We start from the raw sequence: 25929 nt of genomic DNA on the forward strand, positions 1-25929 counted from the left end.
TCCCAAAGACCCTCATCTCCACTGTAGTTATACCTTCCTTATGAATCAGTACCGGCCCCTGCCCTCCCTGCAGCATCTATCGGGGCCAAAGAATATTTTAGCTGGAGGCTTTCTGTGTATTTGGGAGGCGACTTTATACCTTTCCTGTTCACTAAAAAGCTCAATACTGGTTAATCCATCAAGCTGGATTAAGGGGGGCGGGGAATCCATGAGCTCATACTGGAAGGCTGCAGGGGAAGAATGTTAACAGGAGAGCGCTATAAAACACAAAACTGTATTTTTCCCAAGAGCTCAACCACTCTCCAACATTGTTTAATTCTCTGAAGAGAGGGAAAACATTCTTTGCTTTTCAGTGCAGAATTTTAAATAATGAAGCATTACTAAACAAACAAACAGAGGAAAGCCCAGAAAAGCTATTCATTAAACAGACCCACTGCACACAGGGAAGACTGTTGCTTAACCACCCACCTCCCCAGAGGACCGACATTTATCTTAGACCCCAAATTAAACACATCACAGCTTCATAGCAAAACTATGTTTCCCAATGGAATGTAAGTAGAGTCCAATTAAATAAATCTCTGGAAATATCAAGAGCACGCCTCAAGGGAGAGCATAGTTCTACTGTGAAACATTCCCAGTGGAAATTACATTCACAGACGGTCATCTAGAAACATCCATGACAAGGGGAAAGAGGGAAAGGCAGGAAGCAAGGGGAGGGTACACCAGTGAAGCCTGGTGGTTCCATCGCTCGGCTGTGCATGAAAGCGTATGGCCAATGATGCTCTGTCCATCTCAGCTCGCTTTGGACAAAACCCCCAAGTCCAAAATGACAGCTTTCACAGTGATGTGTTTTAGTCTGACCTGGAGGTCAAAGGGTTGTGGCTTAGGGAATTCAGAAAGTGGTAGGGGAAGGGACCGAGTGTCATCCTCAAAATGTGAGCTGTTTTTACTGGACCAGTGTTTTCAGTTCACAAAACGCAGAGGGACAACTTCCTCAAGTCACTGAGTTGAACTCTATATTTGACAAGAATACTAAGATTACCGATCGACTGCCAGAAAGAGCAGGCATGAGCGCTCCTTGGACAAGGACTCGCCCCGCTGGCCATGCCCAGCAATCACGCCACCCCACAAGGGCTGATCTTGGAAAGGTCAGCCTGAAGCCAGGTGAGGCCTCCGTGCACCGGGAGAATCTCAAGGTTGCATCGTATCAGAAGCTAGTGTGTCCCTACCTAAGAGACTGCCTTCTGAGGTTAAGGAGGAAAAAAATCAAAAGGCCGGTGCATCTCTAAGGAGGTAGATGGGCTACGATTCTATACTGTCAACATGAACTTGAGGTTTAGCAGAGGGCCAGCCAAATAACGGTCAGTTCAATCTGGGACATGTGCAATGGAGAGATGACCTGGGATGGCCCCCACATCTGACACCATCAGCTTGCTCAACCACATCCCTTTGCAGCCCCGCCTAACGCCGCTCAAGGTGACAGAAGTCCTGTCCACAAGGACTCAGAACGCAGCCCTCTTTCCACACTGAAGTGACACTGGGTTCCAGCTCTATGACCTCCGTTGCCACTTCTCTAAAATGAGGAATTTGGATAATCTGTAAGTTTCTCCCAGTTCTAGCATTCTGTGATGTCAACATGGCTCTCATAACCTGATATTGATAAACAATGGCGAGAATGAGCCCAGTGTTTTAGGGTGGTGAGGCCTGGGTGATCTGCTACTTACCGCAGGGCCTCTGTACTTGCTGTTCCCTCTTCCTGGAACTCTCTTCCCCTTATTTATCACATGGGTAATTCTGCCCGCAGGTCAAGTATGATTTCCTCATAAAGGTCTCCCCTAACAGCCAATTCACAGCCGCCCTTCCATAGCTCTATTTTATTATATCATGAAGTTTTGAAGTCTTATAACCTTCAAAGCACTTAGCACACTCTGAAATTACTTGTTCATTTCTTTGCCTGTTTATTGTTTTTTGTTATGAAAATGCAGACCCCAAGAATGCTGAGCTGTTGTTTGCCTTAGAGGAAACTGATCATAACAGTTCACAGAAGAGGGGGTCAGGCTGCCCCCACATGACAGCAGGGTGATCTTTGCCAACTGCTTAGCCTTTTTGTACCCCCGTTTCCTCATTTGCAAAATGGAGCTAATAATGGTTCCAAGAGGCAACAACAGAGTTATTGTGCAAACTCGACAGGCTAATACTGGTAGTTATTAATGGAAATGGAAAGTTTTCACTGGTTAGCACCTGCAGTAATACAGTGAGCCCTCACTTAACATTCTTGATAGGTTCTGCGACTTTCAGCAAAATGACATATTACAAAACCAATTTCACCATAAGCTAATTGATATAAACAAGACTTCTGTTCCTACAGTATCTCACCAATGTTATGACAAAATGATGTCAAACAAAAGGACGTTATTCAAGGACCTGCTGTGCATGATTTGTGCAGTAGCTGCTCATTAAATATTTCTAGGTAAAATGAGATGAGAAAGTCCAGTTAGTTGTAAAGCACCTACTATGTGCTGTTTAGCATAATGCCAGGGACTTGGGGGATTAAAAAAAAAAGTATGTATTCTCTGAAGATATGTTCTGCCTTCCAGAGTGGCCCCAAAATGCTCTTGTGAAGTCCACTTTCTAGGAGATAGTGACATGAGAGACCTTTGCCAGACAAGGACCAGGACTGAGCACAAGCAGAAGGGTCATGGTTAAACACGACCACAGGCAAGAGACAGGGTCTGTTTTAAGGAGGGAAGGAGCAACCAAACCAAAAAAAAATACAACACATGCAATCATAGTTTAAAAATCAAAACAAAAGCGCCCCAAGAAAAGACAATTGATTTGAACACAGTGCTGATGAAATGTAACAGGACACATGCTTCAAAAGTATAATTCTAGTCTGTGCAAACTATTCAAAAACTAAAACACCACAAACACTCCGTAATCACATGATCACCCTCCAGTAGTTTCCTACAAGGAACTCAATCCTAACATCAATAATTAAGAATCTGGTAGCAAAGAGGTGTCAGTACACTTGGATGTCACTGCCACTCACGTGGTACTGTCTGGGGAGGGGACCACCAGTGTTGCAGGCTGGCAGGGACTGGGTGTGGGGGTGTCAGAGGCCCCCCCATCTCCAGGCTGAGGCTAGTAGTCAAAAGCAGTTGCGAGAAGACTGAGTCACTTTACAAGTCTAGAGTCTGACTGACCATGGTCACCCAGGACATGGGGTTCGAGAAACAAGCAAGTTGAGCTACGATGCTTAGTCTTCCCCATCACCATGCCCAGACAAAAGGAAGTCGGCTGCAGAGCAAGTCTGACCCCTGCGACAGTCACACGGACTCCACAAGTGAAGAGCACAGTCCCCAGTGAGCTTACCCAACTTCAGAGGTTCCCAGGCTACCCACAATTTCGACCATTGGGCTAAAAGCTCTGGGATTCCACTCCCTCCCCATTTGGATACTTCACTAGAAGAACTCAGAGAACTCAGGAAAGCACTACACTTACTATCAGGGCTTTATTACCAGGGATACAAATCAGGACGAGCCAAAGGAAGACACACGTAGTAGGAGGTCTGGGAGGGTCGAGAAACCCTCGGTACCCATCACCCTCCCAGCATGTCCACAGACTTAGTAATCAGGAAGCTCAACTGAGCTTGGGAGTCCAGAGATTTTCCCGGGGTTTCACTGTACAGGCGAAATTGATTGGACCATTGGTCACGTGGCTGAACTCAATCTCTCCCCCCTTCCTCCCAGGCAGAGTTCAGGCTAACACAAGCCCCCAACTTCTAACCACATTGTTGGTCTTTCTGACCACCCACCCACCCCTATTCTGAATCCTCTCATGAGCTTGAGCTGAGGTGTGATGGAAGGTTACCTCCCAGGGCCCAAGGACAAAAGCCAGACAAATTCTCTATTTTACAACAATTCTGTGATGGTGGTGGACATATTCTCCAGAATCGGGCAGTTCCCGGTGTGGCTTTTTGCTGTGTGCCTCCGGGCAGTTTACCTAACCTCTCTCAGCCTCAGTTTCCTCATCTGAAACGTAGGATCAATAGTAGTTGCTGTGACCACACAGAGATCAGCACTACTCGGTAGAAATGTAACACTAGCTACCACGTGACAAATTGTTTTCCGGTGGCTGCACTTTAAAAAGTAAAATGAAATGGGTAGAGTTAATATTAATAATATATTTTACTTAACATGTCCAAAAGAGTATCATTTCAACAAGGAATCAAGAGTCAAATCATTATTAATGACATATCTCACATGTTTTCATACAAAGTCTTTGAGCTCCAGTAGGCACTTTACCCGCGAAGCACATTTCCATGTGAACTAGTCCCATTGCACGCGCTCAGTAGCAACTGTGACTCGGCTTCTACAGTGGACATCATCGTGGACAGTGCAGACAGAGACTGCGACAGAGATTGTTGTTATCCCCACTCAATGAGTTAGCACACAGTGCCCCTTTCCTCCCCATTTTACAAGTGGGAACTAAGGCGTCTGTGCATGCGTGTGTCACACATGTGCCAGCAGTGACCAACGCCTACCATCTAAGGGGCAGCAAGGGACTGACACCCGGTGTCGGTCAGCTCCCACTAAACCTCAAATAGCCGCTCTCCTCTCGGGAAAGAAACACTCCACTGGGAGCAGAAGTTCTCGGACGGACTGTCCAGAGTGTGCTCTCTCGTTCCCGAACCCCCACACTGTCCGAACACACATTTGAACAGGGGCAAAGTGCAGGGGCCGTGCGCAGAAGCTCCCAGTGGGAAAAGACGCCCTTCGAGCACTGTGGGAGGGGGAAGCCTCAGCGAGGTCTGAGTGGCTGGGGATGGGGGAGGAAGGAAAAGTGTGGGAAGCAGCGTGTCCTGGCCCTTTCGGGCCCCCACCCAGAGTCACAGCTCAGCCACCAGCTAAGGCTACCGAGCCAAGGACCGTGGTCTTCACTTGCTCCCTGGGAAAAGCTTCGCATTGTAAATCCAGAAAAATGTCAAGTCCCTAGTAGGAGATTGATTTCAAGGTAGTTATTTAGGCAGCTTTGTGGCATCCGACTCTCAGTCCCCAAAGCATCCTCAAGGTTTCTAAACTGATGCCGGTATTAATACAAAAGCTCTGTGTCTGTAAAGGGTGTGTCCCACATTCAGCTTCCCCCAACTTTTGTAAGAGGGAGCTGCCTGTCGCCCTATCATTCATTCAGTTCATTCATTCTCAGTGGGGTTCGGGTGGGCTTCCCAAGCCGCCCTCGAGACAGGAAAAAAGAGGTTCACCTAATAAGGGCAGACGACCGCATTTTTACATAATGTGTAAGATTCATTATAATGAATTCAATCCAACTCACACACTTTATCAAGGAAGACAAGCTAATTATCTGTTGGAGAATTAGCACCTATTTAAAGGGCGTTTTACCTCAATTTAGCAAATAGAACTAATGGGAATTGTCTCTCCATTCTGAGACACTTTTCCAACTGCATTTGCTTAAGCACTCTGAAGACTTCGGCCTTTTCTTGAAAGCCCCATGTTTAAAAAAAAATGGGGCAGGGGGAGGGGGGACTGAAAGACACACACACACAAATTACACAGCATCTCACTGTCTCCTGCTGTGAGTGCAATGGTGTCCCTTTCACAGTGTCAGAGTGTCTCGTCAACAGCGCAAACTCGGGGTGACTCCCATTTACGACATAACATGGGGTCGGACGGGCTGTACCATTCACTTTCACAAGAGCTTCTGCTTTTGGAGAGTGCTGAGTGGGCCCTCCACACTTCCTCACTCTGCCCACCAGAGGAGAAGCCCGGGACGGACAACACTCTCCTTATGAGGGCCCAGGTGCTGTGCACACAGTGGGAAGTTGTGCTAAGCCCTGCAGTCAAGGACCCAGACTTCCCTTAAAAAACCAGTAACATTCATAGGCTGTTGTCTCTTGTATTCTGAAGAGAAAAGCAGGCATCAAAAAGTAAGGGAAGTTACTGATGTGCTACACCCATAAAATAAGACATTATAACACAGAAAGAATATCTGTGATGATCATATGGGAAGCAAATGTACAGGCACGACCAAGTGAAAATGAATTTCAGTTTCTATATGAGAAGCTCTGCAAAATATGCACATATATGGGTAAAGAATGAGGAGAACATGCGAAAATGAAACTAGGCTGGTCAGGGGGATTCATGTATCATCTGGTTTTTTTCTTTCTCAAACTTTCTTAATATTCCAACCGTGGGTATATAATTGAGTCTTGGCAAAGACTTAATTTGATAAGATTTCCTCACCGAGAAATAGTACAGAATTTTCCAGCATGGCACTGATTCAGAAAAAGTTCTGATTTAGTTATCCATCCACCCCCTCCCTTAGAAACACTGGGTTTTTCCAAACCTTTGAAGCAAATGATTTACGGAGCAACAAAGAGGTCCTGCTTATACTCCACCAATGGCCGTGTGAAATCATTGGACTGAATTACATCAGCCATATATCCTTGGGATATAAGTAGATACAGGTAAGTTACTATTATAGGTATCTGATAGCATAATGGTGGTACATTTTTAAATAAAGGTTAGCTTTTAAGTGTCTGGCATTGTTCAAAGCACTTGTACATAAATTATCTAACGTAATCAGCAATCAATCCCACGAGAAAAGTGTCATTCATTACCCTCCCATTTTATAGATGATAAAATGGAGGCACACCCCATTTCATTTGCTCAAGTTCGCGCTTCGAATAAGTGGCAACGTCAGAATTCAAGCTCAGCAGCCTGGCTGTTGAACCTGGGCCATTGACATCCATACTCTGCTCCCTCTTCTAGGAAAGACATGCATGCCTAGCAGGGAGGCTGAGGACAAATACGGAACAGCAGGCTGATTCATTGAGAAGCCACTTACTGAGCTCATTACAAAGGGAAAGGAAAAGAAAACATGGAGTGACCCGGCCCAACCCGTGGCCCCACTGGAATCTCTGATTTAATAACAAATCAGATGCTAACCGAAGGATTATACTCCCACTGGGATTTTTACAAAGTGATTGAACTGGAAGTTAGGAAACATGGATTCCATGCCAGCTCTGCTACCAGCTCCTTACTTGCTGTTGGGTGAGTCATCAGTTACACGTCTGTGAAATGGGACAGATGCTCAGTAACGGGCCTGAATGGGATGCGGCCCCTGGCGCAGGCTTCCCAGGATCTGGCCTGCTATCCTTCAAGGGTGTGTACTAGACGCTTTCCAGGGCCTGGCCCCGCCACACTCCCAGGTTACCTGAGCTGTATTTGGCCCAGACTGTAGAAGGGAAGGAGAAAGATAAGGAAGGGGAAGAAAAGCCAAAGAGAACAACAATGAGAGCAAAGAGTTCGATAAGATCCCCACGCACTTATCTCAGAGAATTAACTTTCCCAAGGGGGAATGATAACCTACCTAGAGATGCTTCCTTGACACCCTTGAGGGTCAAAAAAATCTATAGTTAATATTATTATCCACATTGATGGCATGAATAATGAATATAAAACACAAGCGACCTTTGGGTTTTTGAGTCTGCGGGACACAGTCATACACAATCGTCATCCCCTCTGTCCTACCCACCACATCTAACCGTGTGTCTGTCTTTCTCCTTGTTCCTCCACTTCCATTCTAGAAAGTGAGGGAGAACATTGATATGTGCAGAAGGGGGAAGTAGCACCCTGATATCCACAGGCTCCCAGGGAATGCATTCTCCTGTTCTCTGCATTGCTGATGCAGGGAGCCAAAGCATGCCTGCGCTGGGCCCGGGCTCCGCCAGGCAGCAGCCGAGTGACCTTGGACAGGTGCCTGGGCCTCTGTCACTCATATGAAAACGGGAGTGCTACCACAAGATAAACTGCTCCGAGCACAGGGTCTGGTGTATAATAAGCGTTTTGTGAGTGTTAGAGATCATTATTGCCGCTTTCACGTGTTTCTTTGGTCAATTGGTTACTCCTTAGCAGCCTCTACCATAACCAAAATGTGAAGGTTTCAGAAGCTGGGATGTGAATCAGGGTGAGGTCACTGAAAAGTCACCTCTGCTCTGAGGACACAGAGTAGGCCACTCTTCCTGGCACTGAATTTTCAGTTGAGGCAATAGCAGAAAAGGGAGAAAGTATTACAATTTAGGGCACCTCGGGGGGTCAAGTACAGGGAGAGGAAGTGTCAGGAACGGGATCTGTAAGTCACCTGAATCAATCAATAGCATGTGGCCAGCCCAGAGAGAACTTGGGCCTTGAGACTGTGAAAACCGGGTTTCAATTCTTTGCCTCCAACACACTGGTTAATAACATGGGGGGGGGGGGGGATATTGAATCTGTTCCTCAGATTCCCACCTGAATAACCGGAGGTTTGAAACCCGTCTCAAGAAGCTGAGCTGGGAACTGAAAAAGACACGTAGATGACCACCTTGTGCGGAGCACATAGCACTCACGGGCTATTAACGTTTTTTTTTCCAAATGATCTGGATAATAATTTTCTAATTTCAAGGATGACAGGCCGGTCAGACCCAGAGTAGTTACATGGGTTAAGTGGTATCCCGCTGTCAGATTAAAATACCGTTGCATGAGAATCATGAGACCATGCTTACGAAGTCTCATCATCAAAATGAGCCATTTTAATAAAACTAGAAATACAAGACCCAAGAAATGTCCCCTGTTGCTTCAAGGAAGATCCTCTTACAAGTCTGCACCAGTATTCTGTTTTAAGAGAGAAGCAGACCCTCCGTGATGATGAAACCTGGGCCTCAAGTCCAGGAGCAGGAAGAGACTGTCCCAGTCACCCTGACAGAGCCCTCTGCCCTCACTCTGTCCTGTTCTCGCTCGTCCCCTGCCCTTCCCCCCCCTGCTCCGTTTGGTTTTTATTCGCCCTTGCCAGTAGTAACAGCTGGTAATAGTTAGCCCAGTGGTAGCAGACCTCGGGGCCATGATTCAAAGACTGTGGGACTATTTCCTCCACAGGAACCAGACAGTGATGTTCTGACACGTAGCCGTGATGGCCTCCTCACCTGGGGGCACTCAGAAGATCCTTGGAGCTGACATCATAACACGAGAGGTTTCTGCTCCTCAAAGGGAGCACCAGGCCCACCGGGCCCCCTGGCTCTGACCACTTCATCTGCTGCTCACTTCAGGGAGAAATGGGAGACGAATGCCTGCCAGGGGGTCCCAGCTTAGCAGGGAGACAAAGAAAACGAAACCCTCTGTTGAAGCAGCGGGGAAGAGTCGGGCTTTGTTCTGTTTTTCATGAAATTTGAGTCTTGCGGGGGGGAGGGGTGAAAAAAGCGGTGAGTAGGCCTTCACCATAAATAAAACTTGAAGGGCGACACAGATAATTAGATGAATCTGCTGCAAGCCCAGAGCTTCCTGTTGGTGACCGTTCACTCTGCCAGACACAGCATCTCGGGACAGCCTTTACCTTAGAAATGGGCAAGGTGCATGCTCATGTCCTCATCCCAGAACAGAGGCTCACAGTTGCTTTGCCTTCAAGGTACATAAAGTAGAGGTCTTGCTGGGTGAGCAAGTGGAATATATATATTCCCTCCACCCAAACTTTTAAGTAATAACAAATGATACAGACATAAGCTGGGGTGGGGGGGGGTGATGCTAAGATCATCCTCTTGGCTTATGGATAAAAACTTCCAGGAGAAGTGCCTGTGTGAGAGCTTGGAAAAGATGGGCTCCAGGACATGAGGCGAGAACTGCCCAGGTGAAAGAGATAATCACTCGGCTTTGCCAGAATGGAGATCCCTGCAGCCAGGTGAAGAAGAAAGCCACGTGCTTTTGGTGGAGTGCGAACCCCTGCAGCTCTGGTAGAAGAGGCCCACGCGGCTTTGGGGTGCCCCCCTTTGGCCGCGTGGGCTGGAAAGCAGGAGAGACTTTGACTGGAACTGGGTACAAAGAACTCTTGCCAGTGGACCGTGAGAAGGTACCACAGAACTTTGGATTAACTCGAGATCCTGCCTGACACAGCTGACGATACCAGTGGCCTCAAACACAGACGTGTGCTCTTTTCCTGATTTACGGTACCTGGAGTTGGGACAGTGGGAGAAGGGAGTGCTGTGTGGGTGTAGGTGTATACCCTAAAGGACTTTGATATTTTAGTGGAGGCGTTAAGCCTAAATAGCATTAAATAAACATTTTGTTTCCTTTTCACACACACAAAAAAAATTCCGAAGAGTCAAAGACTTCACAATTCAAAAGGCCACTACTATACCAGCTCGAATTGAACAGGTATATTTTTTAGTGTTCTACAGTAAAACTCAGGCCACGGCCTGTACTCATCCTTTTCTCTTCCAGTTTCTTCTGAATTAGCAAGGTCACGCAATATGAACATAGTACATACAGTATGTGGAAGCACAGCTGATAAAAAATTGTCCAAGAGGGACAGGTTTAGGGGAAACAGCGCAGCCTTTAAATGACAGGCTTGTGACAGCCCGTTCCTGAGTGTGGTTTTTAATTGCACTTGCAAACTCGTCTTTTTTCTAAGTAGGCCAAAACCTTGTTTCTGAAATATCGTTTACAGTGCGTGTTTGCTTAACATGTACTCTTTTCATAGATGGCATGCAGGAAAAACAAACACCGGCCTCCTTCCTATCAGCAACGTGTCCAAAATTAGTGAAGTCCAAATTACAAAGTTCCACTCTGATACCCAGACGAGGACCCTGTCAGCCCCGAGCTTCTGAGGCAGAGAGAGAACATATATTCCCTTTCCTGTTAAAAACCAACAAAATTAAAAAAAAATAATAAGTCATTTCTTTTCATTTGAAGAATATGGGAAGGAATTCTGCTGGCCCAGGAAGCGTGTGCAGACAAGGCCGGGCTCCATCTTGTAAAGGGACGAGCAAAGACAAAAAGGCCGCGTCCCGCACAGACACGCACTTCCCGGGACAATGACACACACCAAGGGCGACTGCTCCCTCGGCAGGGTGGTGTGGCAGAAGGCGAAGGGGACTACAGGGGGTCTGTGCCCATTGCAGTGGGGAGGACGGGTGTACCAGTCTGGTACGCAGATGCTCTCCTTCCAGTGTGTACATGGCAAGGGTGACAATGCCACCTTCCCCACTGGGTCCCTGGCACGTCCACTTTAGTGATACTTGCTGAATGGATCTCTTTTACTCAGAAGGCCCTACACACATGGAGACTAATCTACCCAAAAGTTTCCAGAAATCTGAGACACGGGGGTACTGGGGTGAATTTTGATGCATGTTTTCCAGCTCTTCCTGAAACCAATAAATTCCCTAGAAGATGGGGTGAAGTCAGTGTTAATATCTGACCCATATTTCTAGGACTCAGGTCAACAGTAGGATCGTGAATTGCTGGCTTGAAGGTCCTTCTCATTCTGGACTGAAATCTGAAAATTCCACAAAAAAGATCAATAGTCAAAGTGACTGACTCAATACATTATCTTCTGTGCTACCTGCCCGCTGTACATTAGATGCTGTTATTGTTTGGTCATAGTAACGCACATCAGTCTGTCGACCTACCAGACCTATTTCAGCAGTAAGGACCAAAGCTCTAAAATTAATTATGCATGTGACCTTGAACAAGTGATAAACTTCTCTAGGCTCCATTTCCGCAACTGAATAATGAGAAGGCTGGACTAGATCAATGGCTTTCAGACTGTGCTGCATGTTAAAATTGCCCAGAGAGTCTTAAAATGCCGGGTGCGCAGGCTGTCTCCCCTCCAATTTGATCAGAATCTCTGGAGCTGGGAGCTGAGCACCAAAGGTTTTAAACTGTCCCAGTTCATCCCAGTGAGCAGCCTGCTGGGAAAACAAGTGGACCAGGGGACCACTAAGCATCCTTCCTGTTCTCAAAACTGGGCTTCTTGGGTTTGCAAAAGGTGAGATGATCCCCACGCCCCTTGGGATTAGACTTTCCGCCCTTAGTGAATAGTGTGTTCTTATTGGCTCACTTGAATTAAACCGCCTATGTCCTGCAAATCTACACATTTTCATGCCCAGTCCACTCCCCAGCAATGCTGGAACAGGGGGACTCTGGCTGCTGGTGACACTGAGTCTTAGGAAGCAGGGTGGCTCCTGGCGGAAAGCCCCCAGCTAGCTCCTTTGGGTGCGTGAGCCACAAGACTGTGGCAAGACGTTTTTCTGCTCCTGTGATTTGGTCCAGTCTCCCTCCCTTGACCCTGCTTTATCCAGTCTGACAGTCATTAGCTACCCCTGCCAGCAGAGGAGTTTCTTGAACTTGTCCTTGACAAGCCACATGGTAAGGCCACATGGATCATCCTTAACACGCTCCCACAGTATTGTACTTAGAACAAGTTGTCAACATCCCCTCCCCCGCCGCCGCCAAAAAAAACCCCCCAAAACCCACACTCAATGTCTAATGTAAGAGGTTTTGAAAGGGCATGGGGGTTGGGAAGCAGAGCCCCAGGAGCCTGACTTACGGAGAGCTGTCTATGTGCCAGGCTCTTTATTTACCTCATCTCAGTTTGTCCTGCGATGTTGAAATTATTCCTATTTTACAATGGAAAAAACCCAGGGATCCGAGAGGTAACCTGAGCGGCCTGAGGACACCTACGGTTGCACATGGAAACGCCTAGATTTGGAGCCAGGTATACATGAACTCAGCGCCACTCTGCCGAGCACACAGTGACCGAGGGGCAGACAGAGTCAAGGGGAGATGGAGAGAGGGCTCCCTTATCTCTTTTCACTTACATTTTAATTAGGGAGGAGGGTAGTGTGTCTGAGGGCTCAGAGAGGGTGCAGGCGACTGTGCACTAGTTCGGGGAGAAGGTTCAGGACGCGCTGGAAGAAACCAGCAGGCTTCTCAATGACTTCCCTCCTTTTCCCTCCATACACGATCTCATCCCAACTCAAAGCTTCGAGAACTTTTCAACACGAAGCGCACGGGCCCCCTCCTGGCGCCTCCCCTTTTATAGTCAGACGACAATCCCTGGTCCAAAAATAAATCAGCCTGATAAGAGGCCAGGAAAAGCAAAGCTTAATAGTTTTATGCTTTCACTACTGAGTTATGGAACATTCGTTGGATAAATTTATCATCACATTTTCACAAATTCCCCTACAAATGAATAATTCTAGGATAGGCCCAAATGACTCTGGCCTCTTGACCCAACATGTTTTTGTAATTACTTGGTGCTCTGACTGTATGGTACTTAAATTACGGAGCGGTCACCGAGTTATTTTTAGACTATGGCAACACGCACGCACGCGTGCACGCGCACACACAGCTGTACCTAGCTTGTTATTTGTGCTCCTTTGGAAAAGGCAACCAAACTGCCTCTTTAACCAGCACCATGAGTCCTGCTCAGTCATCACAAGATGAGCTGCATTTCTGAGTGATTACCACACATGAAGAACTGTTTAGCTACTCCGCACACATTAGTTCTTTGTATTCCTAAACCAACACCACGAGACAGCTCCTGTTAGGTCCTCTTTTTAGAAATGAGGGAACTAAGAAAGTGAGGGATTATGTAATGTGTCCCTCAAGTAAGGAGAGCGGGGGCAACCAAAATTAGTACTCAGACTGAATCCCAAGTCCACTGTTTGCTATAGAGCTAATGTTTGGTATGTTTGGACGTTCAGCAGAGGTTCAGAATGACAATAGTTAAGTTGTGAATATAGACATGTACTCACAACACCCCTGAGGGACAAGAGGCAAATGTGTGCCTCCCACAAGACAAAGCAGAAAGAGAAAGAATATTTTCACAGGGTCTCTGATTTCTGAGCGTAGCCATTCATTTTGTGATCAGACTCAGTACTGCCTGTGTTTACTTCCCAATCCTTGTTAACTATGGAAGAATGTGCCGTCTACGTTGCTCATTTCTCAGGAGTTACAATGGAAAGTTTTATGGTATTGAAGTCTAGCTCCCCACATTATTCAACCTTCTCTATGTATCAGCCTCCTGAAGGGATTCTTTCTCCTCCCCCTGCTCCAAACGAACGCCTCTGGTACAGAAGCAGGACTGTCAGGCTCTGTCTGGTGACAGCACACAGCAAGTAGGTGCCCATGCACAGGTGCCCTGACATACCTGTGCAGAACAAGGGCTAGGGACCCCAGCTGCCACCTGGAGGAAGGGCTGCTTCTCCGCAGACCTGACCACCTGTGAGTCACAGCAGAACTCGAAGTCTGCAGAAGTCTCAAACATGGGCACGTGACATTGTCCATACTGTACTGTAAGATCTCCCCAGCTTCATTAATTTTAAAACATTATGTGTAAGCACAAAACCTATTTAAACACATTAAAATATTGTCTACTCTATAGAATTTTTCAACTAAAACAGGAAGATAGGGAAAAGAGCGATAATTGTTTAATCTGGCAACAGGTATGTGGGTGCTCACTATACTGTTTCCTCCTTGTCTGTATATTTGAAAATTTTTATAATAAAATCTGTAAAGGCATAGACTGTCTTTAAGAAGGGGGTGACAGTGGCTTATCCTTTCTTACTCAGGTACGTGATAAATTACTCCCCTGAACCCAACCGTGGGAGCCTTATAAACATCATAGCAAAGAAGGTACCTTTCCTTCTGGAACGCCTAGCATTGTCCAGCCTTCTTATTCAGTGTGGTTGGGAATCCTATGAAGATTTGAGTTTCGATAAAACAAATTCTAATGCTTTCAGAGCTTCTGCAAGTCCCTGCATATTTATTCATTTCTCCAAGTTGGGTAGGAGCGCAGGTCTGATGCCATTTTTGTCCTCGGAAGCTGAGACTGACACATGGCTTCAGACACAGGTCACCAAGGGGAGGGGACTGTCCATTAGAGCAGTAACTTAATCTCAGGGGCTCCTGCACCTCTGCTCACCCTCTTCCCGACCTGACACAGCATTGCTAAAACGGCAACTGAGCAGCCGTTCTCCTTGACAGGCAGCACCAAAAATGGAGAACGTGGCATTGAAACAGGGGACATTAAACTTGGACAGGGAGGGTAGCAACCAGTGTTTACAAACACACACGAGGGCAGCAGGTGGGCCAGCCATAAATTACCCAAGATTGTACTGAAATCTCTGAAAATAAATCAATGAGGCCTTCAAAGTTTCTGCCTCAGCAGATCCTCACTAGCCCCACCACCATGTCCGCCTGACAAAAATCACTCATTCCAAGATGGTACCACTGCCACTCTTGTTCAAATAAAATCTTACATCATAGGGGTTGGGGTGAGTAACAGACCTCAGCAGAGAAGCCAGACCAGAGTGGTCACTTGCCCTACTCAAGAGCCCAAAAGAAGTGCTGGCCGTGCCTTCTGAGAGATGCCCCCTCATTCCCCAGTCAATGGTGCTATGGTGTGACCTTGGGTTTGCCCAGGTGAAAGGGTAGCTGGGGCATCCTGGCATTGCTCTCTCTTCTTTCCCATCATGGTCCCAGTTCTAGGCCATTCCCCCCAGAGTCCAAAATTGTAAGGACGATAATAATAAATAAAGTAGACTGTAGACCCTTTGCCTCTAAAATACATATTTTTAACCAAACTCTCAAATACTTGAAGAAAAAAACCCCAAAGCTACAAATAATCCAACCTCTACGACCAGGCGTCCTCCAGGCCGACCGCCGCTGTGTCTCACCGACCCGAAAATGACGAGCCCTCCCAGTGGCTGCCCCGGGCGCCCAGCGGTGAGGTCAGCAGCACGTCCGGCCCCGCCCCACTGAGTCCACCTCACCCCCTGACGCTGAGGAACAGGCCCGGGCGTCCTGCAGTCTCAGCTGCCCCGCAGGAAAGTGGGGAGGAACCCCGCTGTTGCCAGTAGCAGCCAGGAGACTCATTTCTCAGTGATTGACAAGTCGCCCCCATACACAACAATGCCCGCTGCCAAACGAAGGTAAGATCTACAGCTCCTCCTAACCACCCATGTGTTCAAGTCCAGGGTCATCTTGGAGTAGATTGTTTGACGCCTACCCTCAGATCACACAGGCACAAAAGGACTGCTTTTCCTCAATAGCATCTCCTCTGCGGGAGCAGGGAGATAACAATTAAGACCATTGGCTACTCCTCTGTCTGCCCCCCCATACAAACTACCACCAACGGGAAATGTGTAGGTTGTACTTTCTCATCCAAAGAAAGCCAAGCCAAGATCATGGTAAGAAAACACTAGCTGGGTAAACGTACTAGGAATCATGCAAAGTCAACTGAATAGCAGTAAAATACAGAGCTACACAGAAGAAATCTGAACATACCTGTCAACAAAAGGAAACCCAGGAACAGCAACAAAGTCATAACCAGAAGCTGCTGGAACTCTCTGGATACAACCTCCCTGAGGCCATTCTTCCCATCAGAACCCACCAGCCCTAAGGAAAGTTGTGCCTTTGTGGTAGCTGGGTCCAATGAGAGCAAGTTCAAGGGTGGTGGAGGGTGGGGCAGAGGGCTTAGAGCAAAGGAATTCAGAACCATATTTCCAAGAATGCTACTTAACAAAAGGCAGATGCACCTTTGGGAAGACCAGAGGGAGAGGGGCAGAGCTGTCCTCACGAAGACGAAACAAGTCCCTTGCTCACCTCAACGCCTGTTGCAGTTTAAGTATGTAAGATGCTCAAAGGAAGCCTCTGGTCCACGCTGTTCAGGAGAGCGGAGGTGATGTGGCCCAGGTTGTGCACCTTGGCTCAAACGAATGGAAGAGAAGAAAGATGACTATCTCTCAGGGCCACCACCACCGGACAGAAGACACCAAAGAGGAAGAACGGGGTATGGTGCCCCCAAGGGCTGGTATTTGAGGGCAAAGAGGCAAAACTGGGGATAGACGCAGGACAAGGGCTGCCCTGCTGGTAAGGGCAGGAAGGGGCGCAGAGAACAGTGGGTAATTCATTCCTCCTGCCAGGGCTCCGCAACCACGAGCTCAGAGTCGCTCTGCATGGAGTGTCCTAAGGGAAGTGACTCCCTGCCCCACCTTGGGAGGAGCCATGATGCCAGCAGTTGTCAGGTGCAGCCACAGTGTGTTGGGGATGATGACAGAAGAATGACTCTGTCCCCTTAGAGCTGTGGCAGAAGAACAGATACACTGTGGGGCATTACAGTAAGGATCTCTGTCCCTCTACCCGTCACTTTATAAGTCACATGACACCCAAGCTGGCCAGAGAAGTGAGAAAGAGGGAAATTCTCCCACAACAAGAATGGGTACCTGCAAGTTTACCTGTAGCCCACACGGTGGCTGCTTCCTCAGTTCTGTCAACTTGGGTTAAGCCTGAGCAACAATAACTTTCCAAGTAGTGATTGATTGAAATAGAGCTACCAGCCCAGGCATGACTACAGACACCATCTGGTGATATAAAAGCCCCCTTTTCAAACAACGAAAAAAGCCTCAGAAAGGTGAAATGACTTGCACCATGCAAATTAGAAGGTGAAGCAAGACCAGAACCCAAATCTTCTGCTGGGTTTCTTTCTCTGAGCCAAAATAATTAAGGAAGGGCACGGGAAGACAGACAAGAAGAAGAAGGTCTATTCCATCTTCTGTAGGTAGGGGTCAGGAGAACGCCGGTACTTCTAAGAGAAAACCCCGAGCAAGTGTGCTGGGGAAGGGGGCATTACCTTTCAACACCAGAGGTTCTTTGCCTTCTCTCTTCAGGGACTCGAGGACTATGTGAAGCGGCTGTGAAGGCATCACTCGGCTCGGCTCATTGGTATTCTCATCATAAACTATAATTTCTTTGGAAAAGATCCTCTTGAAGGAGTCCTTGCCTTCCCTACAGGAAATCAAGTCTAAGACAGTGATTTTGCCCTGCTGCAGCCTCCGCCGGCTGATCTTGTCGGCACAGTTAATGTGGACAGCTCCTTGGATGTGGCTCTTGTTGTACTCCATGAAGGGCCTGCAGTCAATGATGACCGGGCCCTGGCTCGGCAGGTGACTCTTGCTGCACTTGGTCATCTTCTTTGCCAAGTCATTGGGGTAGATGATTTTGATGCTGGCGAGCTGCTTGGGGGTCCCCGATACGGGGCTGCCCACCCCGCCCGATGGACTTAGAGAGCCTGCGTTCTCATTGCTGTTGACCATCTGGGTGGCGGGGCAGGTGCTGGAGGTTCCAATGGCAGTGGTGGCGGAGCCAGCAGCAATGGCTTGGGTCTGGGCCTGATTGTCCTTGTCGTAGGTTGCCACAGTGCAGCAGCTGGTGCTGCTGCATCCACAGTTGAGGGAGCGGGCAGAGCCGCTGGATGAGGGCATATACGTCAGATTCGCAGCCTTTAGGGACACGACGGCCGTGGCGAGGACAGGAGGGTGGCTGTTGCTGCCTGGGGCGGCAGGGCCAAGGTAGCTAGAGTCTAAGCAGAGGTTGAGATCCTGAGGCCGGACCGGCCTGGACAGTGTCACTACTACCCTGTCGTCTAAAGGAGACGGAGGCATGAGGAGGCTGAACGCTGGCAACTCAAGAAGAACTGAAGACAGTCTGTAAAGAAGGGGTGGGGGAGAGACAGGATAAAGTCATGTGGCACAAAATGCAGCCTCGTCCAGTGCCCACGAGAGGCCACTGCACCCCTCTTGGCAGAGCCGTCCTGCTGCCCTTTCTCATGCTGCTCTTACGACTTGGAACTCATTTTACGGATTCAACCTGAGGCTCCTCATCTATTCGGTCACTGTTGTCTAAGGTGAACCACGTACATAGTCTGCACACATGGCGATGAACCACCTTTCTTGGACCCACATCAAAGTTCGGCCTTGGGGACGGTAAAAGCACAAAGACTTGGAAACTCTGAAGACAGAAAGGAAGGCTCGGAAGAGGTAACTATTCTAGGCCTCATCTCCTGGGCAGAAGTAAAGGGCCACTCTCTGAGAAGGACCCATTAGTCCAGCCTTGCATACTTCCCATGTAATTCCTCACCCACTGCAACGGCAGAGGAACGACCAAGAGCAGGGGCATGGGCTCGCAGACATACACAGCAGCTAAATATACATCCGGGCGGACGTCAACTTTCTGCCCATCAGGATGAAAGCATCCCCCTAAGTGCATGTCTTTAGCTGGGAGCTATTCTTGCTTTCCATCCGACCGAGCCCTTTGAAAAGCACACACAGTCATATTAAAACCTCCCATGCTTCCTCTTAGCCTCTTATTAATTAATCTGCATTTCCCCTTTCACGACAGACTGCTATTGCCTGAAATGAAGCTTCAAGCCAAGGAGCCAGGTCGGGCAACCCCAACCCTGGGGGACCTCTCCGCCCTCTGTTGCCAGCCCCTCCCCCCACCCCCTCCCCTGCCTTTAAGAGAAGGACCACGTTGACTCTCCTCTCCATTTCCCCTCAGGCACAGGCTGTGGTCCTAAAGCTTCTCTCAACAGGAGGCAGGTGCTGTGCGTGATATTTCAACCCTACACAGATATCCTCCTCTCCGAGGGGGTGAATTCCAGAAAGAAGCCTTCCCAGTTAGCCTGTCCCTGTTAAAGGAGGCCGCGAAGTATTGCCCTCCGGGTCCACCTCCTGTCTGGAGAGGGCGCCTGTAAAGAAAGGGACAGTTCCTTCCTCACGGTAGGCACAGGGGCGCCCTACAACGGGGCCCTGCTGGCTCCTCTCCTGTTAGCCATGCACACAGCGAAGAGACCAAACCCCATGCAAGAGTCACTCACCTAAACGAACTTTAAGAGAGGTCTGGGAAAAATGTCATCTATCATCCGTCTACACCGGGCCGTCACCATTTTCTGACACAGAGCCCAAGTGTCACAGGCAGAATCCACACACGCGCGCGCACACACACGGGCACGCACCCTTCACATCTGCAGGTCCCTAGGACTCAGGTTTCTCTCACCCACCTTTGGATGGGAGCGAAGGATCCAACGTCTCCCCTCCCGCCGTCCCTTGCTGCCTTCTCCTCTCCCTTGCGTAGTATTTTTTGAAGAGCAAGTACTATTCCAGAAGCTATAACTGTTTCCCAGCTGGAGCAAGCGGGGAAAGTCTTTGCTATTGTGTTCCCTAGTAAGGCGCGTCCCAGAAACGACAGTCCACTTCCTCGGAGAGGGACGCAGGAGTGTGTTCACGGGGACACAGCCTGGGACCCCCGCCTCCCCACGGCGAGCGCGGCTCGCACATGCACGGGGTGTATAACGAGCTCTGCATCCCTGCAGCAGACAGAGGGTCGGGCGTATATATCGCCCGGGAAGCCTCCCAGAGAGGCTGGAGAGAAAATTAAGTGGCGAGAGAACGCTCCTTCCCCACTCCCGGAGCACCTAACTCCCCCCTTCGCAACACGGCGCAGGCATCTAACAAGCCCCAGGCATTTAAAACTGCCGCAAAGCATACCGACAAACCTCATTTTGTTCTTCGCCCAAATCCAAACGGACTGCAGAGAGAGTGAATGCACGGGGCGGCGTGAGCCAACAGCCGGAACCCTATTAACCTCACCTGCTGTGTTGCCCCGTGCTCGTCGCAACACACACACACACGCACGCATTCACACTCACACTCACGCCGCCTAACACTCCTGGTCTCTAGGAGTAGCCGCGGTGACTTCCACTTACTTCATAAATAAGTGTAGCCCTCCACCATCTGGCGCTCCGCTTCAGTGTGGATTCGCACATTCAGCCCCCATTCACTTGGCTTCATTGATCTCCAGCAACAACATAGTTACTTTCTCTTTTGCTAGACTGTAAATGTAAGGTTCTGGGGGGGCGGGCCGGGTGCCGAGCGACGGCGCGTTGGGCCAATAGGAATCCGGAAAGAACTGACCGTTACCTCACAGCAGCCCTGGGCCAATGGGCGGCCTGGGGGGAGGAGCTAGGGGCGTGACCTCGTCTCTTTAAGGAAGGTAGCTCCTATGCCGCTCTGGATCCACGGTGTTAGAACACGGGCGGTGATGTCATTGGCAACCAATCAAAAACTTAAAAAGGGCCGGCCGGGGCCCTCGCGGAGCAGCTGCTCTTTATTTACATGTAAACCGAACCAGCAGGAGGCAATTAACCCTCTCCTGGGCTGAATTGTCAATTGGCTGGACTAACCGCTCCGACTCCAGCTGGCTCTGCCCACTTGACGGGATCCTACGGAACCCCGTCACGCGGGACAGACCACACTGTCTGGTTTTTATTCCTTCTTACTCAGGGCGGATGATCAAAAGTGTCGGAGTAACTTTCTGAAAGCAAGAGACAACGAGAACTGTCACTGTCCCCAGTGGGAAAACTGGGATCCTCGACTGGCTCGAGGTGACTTGACAAACCCTAACCCAAGATCCGCGGACGGTCGCGAGCGCTCAGCCAGGGGCATCGCTTCTGTTCCGGCCCGCGTCCCGGGCCATTGGTTCTGGGGGTTTGGGCTCGGACGCAGCTGGCCAGCGGGCCGGCCGTCCCTGGGCAGTGAGGCCAGGCCAGCTCGCCGCGGCCCGCGTCCAGGGGGCCACCCCGCTGGGCCTCGCGCCGCAGGGAAGCGTCGGCCGCCTGCCCGCAGATGTCGCTGCCCCTCTGGCTTCCCCACTGCTACCCCGCGCGGCGGTGGCGCGGCGCCCTCTGGCTCGCGGTTATCTGAGCCCTAGTCGTGCCCCTGCCTCCCCGTTTACTTGCCAGGGCTCGAGCCGGAGCACCACGGCGGCGGCGCGGAGGGCTGCTCGGAGGCGGCTGCCTAGGCTCAGGCCGGAAGCGACAGGAGGCGCACCGCGAGCGGTTGCACTGGCGCCCCGAGCCTAGGCCCGGCGTCCTGGGGCTCCCGGTGCGTCCGCCAAGCCCCTCCGCACGGACACCAACCGCCTGCACCCCTTCTCCAGCCTAGCGCGTAGGGTGTCCGCGCTGCACCCTCCTTCCCAGCGGGCCTGGGCAGTTGCCCGCCACTCCGCAGGGCCCCTGGCAAGCCGAGGACTGCCAGGCTGGAGCTTCTGCAGCAGTCGCGGCTGGCGGAAAGCAGCCTGAACTCGGTATAAACCACCAGAGTTTCGACCCCGGGGGGTCGCTGGCCGAGGAGTGCCCCTGGAGGAGTGGGGCTTGCCTGCAACGCGTCTGAAGAATCTCAGGGAAACTGAGGGAAAATTGTCTTGCAGTAGGAACAGGAGCGGAAATGCGGAGATGGACTGCAGAGTCCGCATCAAAGAATCCTGAAGAAGTAGAGCTGTTTCATTTATCCCTCTCCTGGCTCAGAGAGGCGGAGGTGAACGAGTGAAATGATTATGATGCAGTAAGACATTGTGAGCATGATAGAATATTTGGCTATGATTTTTCTCACCAGCTTGAAGGTGTTTGGAGACATACTTCAGGCTCCAGGCCTGATAAGTCAGCTAAGTGGTAGCGACATATGCATGTAATTGCTTTAAGTGCAGATCCGAAATCAGAAGATGCCAAAGCATGGCCTGCTGGCCAGCTCTGCTCAGTGCACTGTTCAGAGAAATCCCCTTGGGTATCCGGGGCCGGCGGGGGATACATAGGCATATACCCACAGTCTAGCTTTCACATCAGCGTTTCAAATGGAAGTAAATGCATACGATCATCTTAAACTGGAAAGGAGTCTTGTAGCCCCATCTCCACTGACACACCAACACACACGCACACGATGGCTGGGGCACACCGATTGGTTCTGCACACCCTTGGGGATCAACAGGTCCTGGCCAGGAAAGTTGCATTCAGGGCACTTTCCATAGAAATCAGAAAAAAACTTCCCCAAGGGTCTACCCTGGTGCTTCAATAGCTAAGGTGTCTCTCACCAGAGATAATTATGGGGAAGAAAACAGTTCACTGATTTGGAGGCTGGAGAGCTCTGCGTGTCAGCCCTGATTTTGACTCTTATCAGTTGTGTCCATTTATCTAGAATCACTGCATTCACTCCTTCACCTGTGAAATGGGACCACCCCAATTAAGGGCAAAAAGGAAAACATTCTGGTGCAAGTGCTCAGGTGAAAAAAGGATTACTGATAAAAGGTATTCAGAAAAAAATCGCTGTCCTTGCTTCAGAAAGTGGGGTGCCTCTGTGTAAGGGTACTGTGAGCTCTAAATTATAAATTCATTGCTAACACCTCAAAGTCTAAGCCCAGTTGAAGTAGACAATTGCAGGAGAGTTCTTAGCAGCTTTTTCTCTGAGGCCCAGAAGGGGAAAGTAACTTCAAAAAGAAATGTAACGCATTGAATGACCTGATGATTTTATAATAGTTTCAAACTAGTGATTATAACTTAGTTGACTAAAAAGGTAAGTCATCCAGGCTGAAAAATTGAAAAATGATGGCAAAATTTCTCATTTCTCAAACTTGAAACATGGAATAAATATGTCATTAACATATACAACGATGTAATTATTGTTTTAATTAGGCATCTCAAGGTGTCTAGTTTATATTCAAATTATAAAGTGGTAAAAAAATCAGATTAGAAAAGGGTATCTTTCCAGCTGCTACTCCTCTAAGCTTCTTTCCTACAAAAAGAAGTGTTGTGCCTATGTTCTGAGTCATAAACGTGAAAACGCTATTTGAAATAGTGCCCTTAGATTTGTGGGCAGCGACCAGAGGGGAGAGGGAAGGGAACTTAAGGGGAAAAAGGGGGAGGGATTTTGAGGAACAAAGGACTGGGGGGGGTGGGAGGGAGGGGGAGACCGGGCGGGGGGGAAGAGAAAAAAAATGTACTTGAAAAGTAACTAAATAAAATTAAAAAAAAAAAATTTGTAATATCAGCCGGCCAATGGCTATGAACCTGAACTGTATACAAATGACCAGCAAAGCCTTTATGTTCAGTTTTAGTCCCAAAGAAACAGCAAAGCATCTCCACTGTATTTTAGTGTTCTAACATTATATTCAGCCATCTCTGTTCCTACAAACAAGCATCATAAAAAAATATTGTTTCAGTGCAAAGTACTGTGTGTTAAATCCAAAAGATGAAGATAACTTAGGCTGACATATGAGATATACTATGGGTAGTGTTGAACAAGGTTACTAATTAAACAGCATTGTACTCCAGGAATTATGTGTGTAGGAGAATGGCTGAAGGTAGGGACTGGGTAAGAATTAGGTTTGCCAAATAGTCTTCAAAGTCAAGGTGGATTCCTGGAGATTCTAGAATTAAGGCAGAAGGAGGCTTAGAGAAAACTTAGAAACAATACATCCCAGAATAAAGGTGATATTAAATCATCAAGAAGTGGGCCAGGGGAAAGCCAGGTGGCAAGGTCACTGAGGCCAACCCGTGACACTTTCCAGGCCTGGAGAAGGACTGATAAGCAGCCTCCCTGCCTCACCCCTGCAAGAGGTGGCCACTGCAGTGTTTGGGGGGGGGGGGTGGAAATAGAAGTGGGCCCATCTGCTTTCTCGCTGTCTGTGAGTGTGGACACAGGAGGCCCCAGGTCTTGCCCTCTGAATTCATGGGCTGGTTGCCCTTGTAGCTCAGTGAGAGGCTCGGAGCCATTAAAGGTTCCATAGCTGTGTTTTCCAGTGTGGTGGCCCCTTGCCACATGTAACTATTAAACACTTGAAATGTGGCAAAGATGAGCTGCGATGCGCTCGAAGTTTAAAAATACATGCTAGATTTTGAAAACATAGAAAATGTAAATGATCTTCATCATTTTTTATGTCGGTTGCCTGTTCAACTGTTTGGATATGCCGGTGTAAATAAAGTGCTCATGAAACCAATTTTACCAGTTTATTTTTACTTTTCAGAATATGCCTAGTATGCAGTTTGAAATGACTTGTACAGTTTACATGTTTTTATTGGCAAGGCTGTTCTAGAACCTATAATTGCTCCTTTGATTTGAGGTCACTCTAGTGCCAAAGGCAACAGAACCACAGAACGATGGGCCTGGAAGGGACTTTGCAGCTTATCTAGGCCAGTGGTTTTCAAATTGTGTTAGGCTGAGCCGGAGGGAGTAGGGACGCTGGTCCATGTGACCAGTGTGGGAGCAGCCAGGAGCTGGTGCAGCCTCGAGACCTCACTCCCACCCCACCCTTGCACACTTGTTTTTTTTTAATTCCCGAGACTCCAAAGTAACACTTGAAGAAAGGATTCTGGTTGGTTTATTGTTCTATTTTGTTTCGTTTTTCATCCTGGCCAATCTTTTTTTTTTTCTTTTTCCTTTACAGTGTGAGGCAATTGCAGCAATGTGAGGCCAACATAATGGAGGTGGCATGGGCAAAGCTAGGCTTGACCTCAGACCTACTGTGGAAGTCCAGCCTGGCCACTACTGGACGCGGAAGAGGAGGCGATGATCAGCTGGGGGGATTGGTAAAGCCCCTGTTTTAGCTGGAGCTAATAATGCTTTCCCTTTCCAAGTAGTTATGTTTCCTCACCCCGAAGGCCTGCTGCCCCTTGTCAAAAGAGAGGGCTGGCTAGGCCCATGTGCATGCATCATTGACACCAACGTATTTCCTCCGTGAAAATAACAAAGAAAAAGCTAACTGCTGGCCGTGGGTCTCCAGCATGCCTTGCTCTGAGATCGACGGCCCATGATGATTGTGTTGCGACATCAAGACAACATTTTCCCACTCAACCAAGGCTGAGCAATCATTTTCTCATCAGGAAGTGGGATCCCACCCACAGCCCCTGTGTCTGACTGTGTTGCAGAAGGATGTTCTGGGATGGCAACCCCCCTTCAGGTCCTTCCGAATCCATCGAACCTTCTCAGCATATTTGCCTAGGTGAACACGGTACCACTTCTGGATATAATCACGAGATCCTTCAGCTCACCAAGTGGGCTGCAATCTTCCTGGTTTATCTCTACAATTAAACATTGAAGGGATTCTAGAGATCTAGCATTTGGAAAGATTTTAACATGCAACACTACTGAGTGTTTTGCTCTGTGCCAAGTGCTGTTATAAGTGATCTACGTGCATTAACTCACATAAATCTTCATATTCACCTCAAAGCTATAAGGAGGTGCTCTTGTTAGCCTTGAAGGATGGGGAAACAAATACAGACAGGTTAAAGTAATCTGCCCAAGGTCACACAGCTAGAAAGCGGCATAGGCAACCTTTGAACCCAGACGGTCTGATGCCAGAGTGTACCCAGTATGTTATCCATTGTACCCAGTATGTTATTCATTTTCTCTGTGGATTTTACAAACCCCTATCCCATCCCCCTCAGCCTTTAGACTGCCAGGATATTTTTAATCGCCTCTTCAGAAGAATTCGC

General features: G+C 48.7%; 1 protein-coding gene across 2 annotated transcripts in view; it reads right to left on the reverse strand.

Annotated features, from left to right (window-relative positions):
• Positions 1 to 20493, reverse strand: part of DUSP10 (dual specificity phosphatase 10) — a 35526-nt gene extending 15033 nt beyond the window's left edge. Inside the window, exons 1-2 of one of the 2 annotated variants that reach the window (XM_037128323.2) lie at positions 20164 to 20264; positions 17461 to 18314 (exon numbers count right to left, since the gene is read on the reverse strand). In XM_037128323.2, coding sequence (XP_036984218.2) covers positions 17461 to 18314; positions 20164 to 20168 — 859 coding nt within the window. In that variant the 5' untranslated portion in view covers positions 20169 to 20264. Of the gene's footprint in view, positions 1 to 17460; positions 18315 to 20163; positions 20265 to 20373 lie in introns of those variants that run through there. The other variant, XM_037128322.2, reaches the window with a different exon arrangement.
• Between the last annotated feature and the right edge of the window lie 5436 nt (positions 20494 to 25929).

This window comes from Artibeus jamaicensis, unplaced genomic scaffold, assembly GCF_021234435.1.
Source record: "Artibeus jamaicensis isolate MK-2021 breed Jamaican fruit bat unplaced genomic scaffold, CSHL_Jam_final scaffold_754, whole genome shotgun sequence".
NCBI classification, from domain to species: domain Eukaryota; kingdom Metazoa; phylum Chordata; class Mammalia; order Chiroptera; family Phyllostomidae; genus Artibeus; species Artibeus jamaicensis.